Source organism: Neomonachus schauinslandi, chromosome 16 (assembly GCF_002201575.2).
Source record: "Neomonachus schauinslandi chromosome 16, ASM220157v2, whole genome shotgun sequence".
Taxonomy (NCBI): domain Eukaryota; kingdom Metazoa; phylum Chordata; class Mammalia; order Carnivora; family Phocidae; genus Neomonachus; species Neomonachus schauinslandi.
In genome coordinates this window covers 3,972,203-3,981,430 of record NC_058418.1, presented here as the reverse complement: position 1 = coordinate 3,981,430, position 9,228 = coordinate 3,972,203, and the positions used below count along the sequence as shown (strand labels likewise).

The following is a 9,228-nucleotide window of genomic DNA, read 5'->3' as shown; positions in this document are numbered from 1 at the left end:
GAGTGCATGAGACAAAATGTCAACAATACCTCCACATAAAAAAAAAACAACAACAAAAAAACCCTCCACATAATCTGTAATATATCCATAATAATATCATAGTCAGCACAAAGAGGAGAAAATGATACAACAGATAAACTGGGAGGCGGGGGGAATCACACATTATTTAAACCTTAAGGCCACTGAGAAAATGGATTCCTAGGAATATTATTCCATCCCATTACCAAATAGGTGATACATATCAGTTCCCTACAACCTTGAATAAAATAAGATAGGTTCACCTTGGCGGTGGGGAAACATGTCATTCATTACACATCCATGTTAATACGTTAAAAACTATTATGTTTTATTAATTAAAATATATTAAGTTCACACATAGACTATGTTATGCATTTCAAATCCACTCTAGTATCCCTGTTCAAAATACAGAATACAAGCGTTAAAAAGCACTCAAATGCTATGATGTGGGAGTAGTGATTTCCATAAATTTCAGTCCTGGGGCGCCTGGGTGGCTCAGTCGTTAAGCGTCTGCCTTCGGCTCAGGTCATGATCCCAGGGTCCTGGGATCGAGCCCCGCATCGGCTCCCTGCTCTGCGGGAAGCCTGCGTCTCCCTCTCCCACTCCCGCTGCTTGTGTTCCTGCTCTCGCTATCTCTCTCTCTGTCAAATAAATAAATAAAATCTTTAAAAAAAGCAAAAAAAATTTCAGTCCTGAAGACAGTCTTAACAAATGTGTATGTACAATTGTCTGGCATTGTAAGGAAGAGTTAGCTATCCTCTTTCCGTTATCTGTCAGGATTTCTTCATTTCAACCACATCAACTCATACTCTCTAAAGATTGCTATTACGAAGATACATCAGTAGTTAACTGAAGTGCCACCTTTTTTTCCTTAAAGAGCAATTAGTAAAACATCGTATTTCTAATATTCAGGAAGTTCTTTGGTTTTAATAAATAGAGAAGAATGATGTTCTCAACACCTATTTCATGATAACTTACATCAATGTTATAACCATAAAGAACATCTCCATTTAGATTTTCTTCATATGTTGTGTATTATACTGTCTTTCATCTTCCATGGAAAATTAGGGATGCATGAACTCCACATAATGCAGAAGGGTATCTAATATCTTTGATGTAGCAACAATCAGCCTCATGGTTTCATACACCCACTAGGGATAAATGAATTTTCTGAAGTGATTTGAGAATAAAATACATTATTATTTGCTAGTCACAAATCTCAAATAGGGTCAATGTAACAAAAAAGCACATTGAAATTAATTGTATCTATGTAAAATTTCACCCACTAAATCTTTCAAACATAATAGCATATACATTTTCTAAGTGTTTAACTTTGTCTTTCTCCTTAGAATAACTATTTTAAGGGGCACCTGGGTGGCTCAGTTGGTTAAGCGACTGCTTTCGGCTCAGGTCATGATCCTAGAGTCCCTGGATCGAGTCCCGCATTGGGCTCCCTGCTCGGCAGGGAGCCTGCTTCTCCCTCTGACCCTCCCCCCTCTCATGTGCTCTCTCTCTCTCTCATTCTCTCTGTCTCAAATAAATAAATAAAATCTTTATAAAAAAAAAGAATAACTATTTTGATACAGAGTATTGTCTGAAGAGAGTGACTGATGTACTCCTTTTACTTGATATCTGTGACATTTATTGACGTTTGATGTTTAATCAAATAGTTTTCTAAATATATCTTTCAAATTACCTTCTTTAGCAGTCTCTGTGTTTGCTAAAGTGTATATTAAAATGAATGTCTTTCCACATTCATTATGTTTCTAGGGTTTGAATCTAGGGTGCATTTTGTGACATTGAGTATGGATTGAATTCCAGTTAAAGGCTTGGCCACTTTCTTCACATTTTACAGTTTTGCTCCTATATGATAACTATGATGTTGTGAGTTCCAGGGAGAGAGATGTTGGACTCATTCTTTATATGTGTATAGTTACTCTGCAACATGAATCTCTGATGTGGTGTAAGGGTTGAGCAGTCCTTAAATGTCTTCTCACGTTCTTTATATTTTTAAGGTTTCTTGCCAGTATGATTTCTCTGATGGTTACTAAGGTGTGATTGCTGCTTAAAGGCCTTGCCACATTCTTGACATTTATAAGGTTTCTCTCCAGTATGAATTCTGTGATGTTGAGTAAGATTTGAGGGCCAGCTAAAGGCCTTTCCACATTCTTTACATATGTAAGGTTTCTCTCCAGTATGAATTCTGTGATGTTGATTAAGGTGTGAGTGCTGGTTAAAGGCCTTTCCACATTCTTTACATTTGTAAGGTTTCTCTCCAGTATGAATTCTGTGATGTTGAGTAAGTGCTGAGCGAATTTTAAAGGCTTTGCCACATTCTTTACATTTGTAGAGTTTCTCTCCAGTATGGATTTGCCTATGTCCAGTTAGTGATGAACAGTTCTTAAAGGTTTTACCACGTTCTTCACATTTGTACAGTTTCACTCCAGTATTCATTCGCTGATGTTGAGATAGGGTTGAGGGCCAGTCAAAGACTTTACCACATTCCTTAAAAATGTCTGTTCTCTCTCCACTAGGCTTTGTCTTATTTATATTTAGTCTTGATGACTGACTAAACACGGCCCCAGGTATAGTATATCTGAATGGGTTTTTTGCCTCATTAATTCTCTGATGATCACCACCATTGGAAGACTGGTGAGGAGCTCTCTCACACTGATTGTATTCATAAGGATTTTCTTCCAAATGGATACTCCTATGTATAATAAGGTTAGACCTTTGAGAAAAGACTTCCCCACATTTATAACATTCATATCGGTTCTCTGGAAACTGCGTCCTCATACGTATATGAACACTGGAGTCCTGGTTAAGTGTTTTCTCAGATTCAGTGCATTGAGCAATTCTGTCTCCATTGAAAGGGCTCTGGTAATTTTGTTGGGTCGACTCTTTGGTGATGCACCTCTCTAGCGGATCCCACTTAGCAAGTTGTTCTTCATTTTTCAATCTCTGATTTTCAGAACTATTTGATAGGTCAATCCAATCCTATCCTCAAAATGGTTCAAATCATTATTTTCAGCATGGACTAGATAACTTTCTAGATTTTCCAAATTGTCTTTCCACAAATAGGTATGTTTGATTATTTGATTGCAGCTTTTGCTTATAGAAACACACTGCTTTGTGGAAGCAGCTGACTTAAGGGAGGTTTTCCATGATGTTTTATATCCTTCACCATTTGGGGCAGATAGATTCTTATTAAAGGCAGCTGTCTCTGTTTGGATATGTCCTTCATGATATCTTTGATGTCCTTCACTCTCCACATCATTGTTCCAATTTGTCATTAAGTGTAAATTCTCAGCAGCACTATTTTTGTATCTACCCATTGACACTTTCTGGAAAGAAGCTTCTATGCTCAGTTTTCGCAGGAAGTTCTGGGTGTCATGTGAAGATATGACTGAAAGATATCAAATAAGAGAAAAGTAAAATCATTCCACTTACTACTTTCAGATGAATATACTGATGATTTCTAATATACAAGCTTCAAATCAATCAGAGAATGTCAGAAAGATGGCTAGAGAAGGAATCATCAGGACTTCATTCCTCCATGAGCACCTACCTTTGCACAGAATATACTCACTGCGTATCCTACACTTGATCTTAGCCAAAAGGCCGAGAAGCGATCACCGCGTATCCTAATAGATAATTCTGTGGTATTGTCATGTTGTAGCACAGATCACTTTCCTATACCTCAAATAATAAGAAAAAGTACCACATGAGCACAAAATTAGTAGAAAGAAGGAATTTTAAGCATAATACTGGAATGAACACAAGAGGATATTGTGAAAATAGGAACATAACAATATGAAGTGTTGGCTGTCAGAAAAGATCAACAAAATTGACAGTCTTTTAACTAAATTAAGAATGAAAGAGAAAAGACCAACTAATATGAGAAATGAAGAAATGAAAGCAGACACAGTATAACTGAAACCAGAGAAATAAAAGTAATTATAAGAGGCAAAATGGATAATTATGTGGCTACAAATTAATACCAAAAGACAAGAATAAATTTCAAAAAAAGGTCACCAAAAGACAAGAATAAATTTCAAAAAAGGTATAAGCAGTTTGGACTCTATCATGAAGAAATTAAAAAAAAAAAATCACAACTGATCTACAACTACTAAGCAGATTGAAAGAGTAATGAAAAAACTACCCAAAAAGAAAAGTCCTGCGCCAGATGAATTCACTGGATGATTCCAACAGACCCTTAAGGAGAAAGTACTTCAAATCTCCTCAAACATTTCCAAGGAGAGAAGATAAGAGAAATTATCAAATACTCTCTCTGTGGTAACAGTATTACCAGGTTATCAAAGTCAGGGGAAGACACTACAAGTAAAAAAGGCTACAAAGTACTACCTGTGAGGAATATTCATGCAAAGTCCAATAGAATACAGCAAACTGATCAAAAGTACATTTTGCCATTTTACAACATAATCAAGTGGGAAATCTTCCTAGAATTAAGGGTGTTCCAACATATGGAAAAGTATAAATTTAAGACTCCACATTAACAAAATGAAGATCAAAATAACATGGTATTGATACAACACAAATTTGAGCGTATTGGACATTTCATGATTAAAAACACTCAATGAAGTAGGGATGGAAGGACACCTCCTCAACCTAATAAAGGCCATATACGTTTTGTGGGAATGAGAACACCCTCTGGATGCATTGGTTTTTTTTTTTTGTTTGTTTGTTTGTTTTTTATTTTTTTTATTCTTATGTTAATCCCCATACATTACATCATTAGTTTTAGATGAAGTGTTCCATGATTCATTGTTTGTGCATAACACCCAGTGCTCCATGCAGAATGTGCCCTCCTCAATACCCACCACCAGGCTAACCCGTCCTCCCACCCCCCTCCCCTCTAGAACCCTCAGCTTGTTTTTCAGAGTCCATCGTCTCTCATGGTTCGTCTACCCCTCCGATTTCCCCCGCTTCATTCTTCCCCTCCCGCTACCTTCTTCTTCTTCTTTTTTTTTTTTTCTTAACATATATTGCATTATTTGTTTCAGAGGTACAGATCTGAGAGTCAACAGTCTTGCACAATTCACAGCGCTTACCAGAGCACATACCCTCCCCAGTGTCTATCACCCAGTCACCCACCCTCTGGATGCATTGTGGTAGCTGCTCAGACAAAAGGTGAGCATTTGTTCAACAAATGGAGAGACTACAGAGCTGCAGACAGAGAGGAAGGTATCATGCCCTCTAAAGGTGTAACTACACTTTTAAAACTGGGAAATTACAAAAATTCAGACCACAAATGCCTAGAACATGTGTGACAGGCCCCAGAATACCTTATTTGTGTTCCTCTGTACAAAGCAAGTCCATAATCCTGGGCCCAGAGGCTGCTTTTTTTTAAATTCCCAAATGTCAACAAAAGATAATAAGGTAGGTAAAGAATCAGGAAATCAGAGGAATGAAATAAATCTCCAAAACTCGCCCTGAATTAATAAAGAACTACTTATTGCCTGAAATATAATTCAAATACCAATCATAAAGGTGCTCGTGGAGGAAGAAGAAAAATAGATAGGTGGGTGCCTGGGTGGCTCAGTTGGTTAAGCGACTGCCTTCGGCTCAGGTCATGATCCTGGAGTCCCTGGATCGAGTCCCGCATCGGGCTCCCTGCTTGGCAGGGAGTCTGCTTCTCCCTCTGACCCTCCCCCCTCTCATGTACTCGCTCTCTCTCAAATAAATAAATAAAATCTTTAAAAGAAAAATAGATAGGTAACTAAATGTTATCAGGAAAACAATGCATGACCAAAATGTAAACCCAAAGACACAGAAAATATAACAAACCATCAACCAGAAATTGGGAGCTGAAGAGTACAATTACTGAAGTTAAAAACACACCAAGGGTCACCCACAGACTTGATCAAGCAGAAGAAAGAATGAGACAACCCAAAGATGCCTTATTTTAAATTATCTGCTGAGAGGACCAAAGAAATATGTGGAAAAGGAAAGAGTCTAGGGACTCGTGGACTCATGGGATACCAACAAGCTATCCCATAGGTACAATAAGGGGACCCCAAAAGGAGAGGAAAGTGAAAGGGGCCAGAGGGTTTACATGAACATCTAAGGGCTTGTATTTTCCACGTATGTGGAAAGACGAGACAAATTCAACAAGCTCAGGAAATTCAAAATAGGATAAAGGTCAAGACATGAACACAGTGATGCATTACGATTAACCAATGAAAAAAGTCACAGGTGAAAAGAGAATTTTGAAACAGTATGACAAAAGCAATATATCTTGTACAAGAGAGCTCCTGTAAGATTAGCAATGGGATTCACAGCAGACCTGATAGGAAGAACTGCATGAGACAGTGTATTCAAGCACTGAAAGATCAAAATATCCACCAAGAGTACTCTATCTGGGAAAACTGTTTTCCATGAAGGTAGAAATGAAGACTTCCCCACGTAAAAACCCCTGTAAGATTACCAGTAGACCTGTCCTACAAGAAATGTTAAAGGAAGTGCTTCTAGTTGAAATAAAAGGATTCCAAACAGTAACTAAAACCACAGGACAACATAAAGCTCTCTGCTAAATATAAATATTTTCACAATTACAGAAACCCGTAGTGTTGTAATGAGATAGCACACATTGCTTTTATTTTTGCCTCAAAATGTTTTTAAACCAAAGCATAAAAATCTTAAGTCTAGGTAATAAAGTACATAACATAAAAGATAGAATTTGTGATATTGGTAACATAAAGTGGGTGCAGGGGTGGAGATAAGTAAAATAATTTTGGATGCAATTGAGAATATCAGTTTAAAATGTTTTTTGACTCTTTCAGTTGTTTTAAGTAATCTGTGTGAAAGCACAATGAAAATACAAGACACAAAAGGTAATGAGAATGGCATCAAAGCATGTTATGGGTATAGCAGCACAATTAAGGATAAAATGTAATACCTAAACTTGATACTGAGGTTGGAAATGTTTCAAAATTACTTTCACTTCAGGGCGCCTGGGTGGCTCAGTTGGTTAAGGGACTGCCTTCGGCTCAGGTCATGATCCTAGAGTCACAGGATCGAGTCCCGCGTCGGGCTCCCTGCTCAGCGGGGGGTCTGCTTCTCCCTCTGACCCTCCCCCCTCTCATGCTCTCTCTCTCTCAAATAAATAAATAAAATCTTTAAAAAAAAATTACTTTCACTTCAAAAAAGTGTTTCTCTCATGCAAGGAGAATATAAACTCACCAGTAAATAGATGATGAAATTAATTCTATTATTATGACAACTCAAAGACATGATACAACATACATTGACCACTAACCAATGAAAGAAATACACAGGATGAGTCACAAAGTATGTGTAATACTGATACAAATACACAATTTTATTGGCAAAGGGCATAAAGCTGATTTCATATGAGGTAAACTCACATTGTCTTTTGAAATCTACTGTTTGGGACGCCTGGGTGGCTCAGTCGGTTAAGCGTCTGCCTTCAGCTCAGGTCATGATCCTGGGGTCCTGGGATCGAGTCCCACATCAGGCTCCCTGCTCAGCAGGAGCCCTGCTTCTCCCTCTGCCTGCCGCTCCCCCTGCTTGTGCTCTCACACTTTCTCTCTCTCTGGCAAATAAATAAATAAAAATCTTTAAAAAATAAAAAAAATAAAAATAAATCTAGTGATTTAAAAATTGTCATCCTATAATAAAATACACAGGTAAAAAGGAAACCACAACTACTTAATATTGTGGGAAGTCCGAGACAAAAAGAAGGAGATGATTATGGAATTGCAGAACCAGAATAAGACAAAATTTAATCCAAAAAATTCTACATAAAAAATGGTTGAATTATTTAAAAGGAAAACCACGGGCGCCTGGGTGGCTCAGTTGGTTAAGCGACTGCCTTCGGCTCAGGTCATGATCCTGGAGACCCGGGATCGAGTCCCGCATTGGGCTCCCTGCTCGGCGGGGAGCCTGCTTCTCCCTCTGACCCTCCTCCCTCTCATGCTCTCTGTCTCTCATTCTCTCTCTCTCAAATAAATAAATAAAATCTTTAAAAAAAAAAAATAAAATAAAAGGAAAACCACTATGTAACTGTATTTTTAAACTGTGACTGTGACCCCATGAGAAACAAGCATTGGAATTATTTGCATGTCTTCACTGACAGTAAAATTGTAAATATTCATTAAAATCAACCATAAAAAGGTCTAATGAAAAACTTTACAAATATGCACTTAAGATACATTAAAAATGTATCATGTTACTAATATATTCCTTTTATGCAGAATATAAGGCTATAATTCATTCTTTAGAACCAAGCAAACAAAATCCTTTCATTTTTAAATAACCACCAACACTAAAATATACTGGCAATGACTTAATACAAAAGAAGTATTTGAATGAAATTCAGGTACATTCTGAGGAAAGTAGAAGAAAAAATCTAGTGATTAATTTCCCCTGAAATAAAATTACATTTATAAACAATAGTTTTTCTTAAATATGGGGACTGTGCTAATTATCTACCTCACTTCCTATAAAGCACATGTCCATGTCCTATCAGAACTTTTGATCTAAAAAAAAATTAAAGATGAATCTTATATACAACTAATTAGAAAGTGAAAACACACATGGCAAAGTCACAAGAATTTCTTATAAGATGAAATTATAAAATGCGATTTTTTTTAAGATTTTATTTATTTGACAGAGAGCTATAGCGAGAGAGGGAACACAAGCAGGAGGAGTGGGAGAGGGAGAAGCAGGCTTCCCACTGAGCAGGGAGCCTGATGTGGGGCTTGATTCCGGGACGCTGTCATCATGACCTGGGCTGAAGGCAGACGCTTAACGACTGAGCCACCCAAGCGCCCGATGCAATTATTTTTTTTAAATCATTTATTTGAGAAAGAGAGATTGACAAAATCTCAGCACAGGTAGGAGAGGGAGAAGCAGGCTCCCTGCTGGCCTGACCCAAAGGCAGATGCTTAACTGACTAAGCCACCCAGGTGCCCCAACATTATGCAATTATTAAGAAATAAGGTAACAATTGAAATTTTATTAAAGCCGGTGTGCCTGGGTGGCTGAGTTGTTAAGCGTCTGCCTTCGGCTCAGGTCATGATCCCAAGGTCCTGGGATTGAGTCCCACATCGGGCTCCTTGCTCGGCAGGAAGCCTGCTTCTCCCTCTCCCACTCCCCCTGCTTGTGTTCCCTCTCTCGCTGTGTCTCTATCAAATAAATAAAATCTTTAAAAAAATTTTTTAGATT

The 9,228-nt window shown here is 37.8% G+C and overlaps 1 protein-coding gene across 1 annotated transcript; it reads right to left on the bottom strand.

Moving 5' to 3' along the window:
* Positions 1-2,028: 2,028 nt before the first annotated feature.
* LOC123323238 (zinc finger protein 273-like) lies at positions 2,029-2,814 on the bottom strand. Its single transcript, XM_044911343.1, has one exon. It carries the CDS (start codon positions 2,812-2,814, stop codon positions 2,029-2,031), a length of 786 nt encoding a protein of 261 aa, XP_044767278.1.
* Between the last annotated feature and the right edge of the window lie 6,414 nt (positions 2,815-9,228).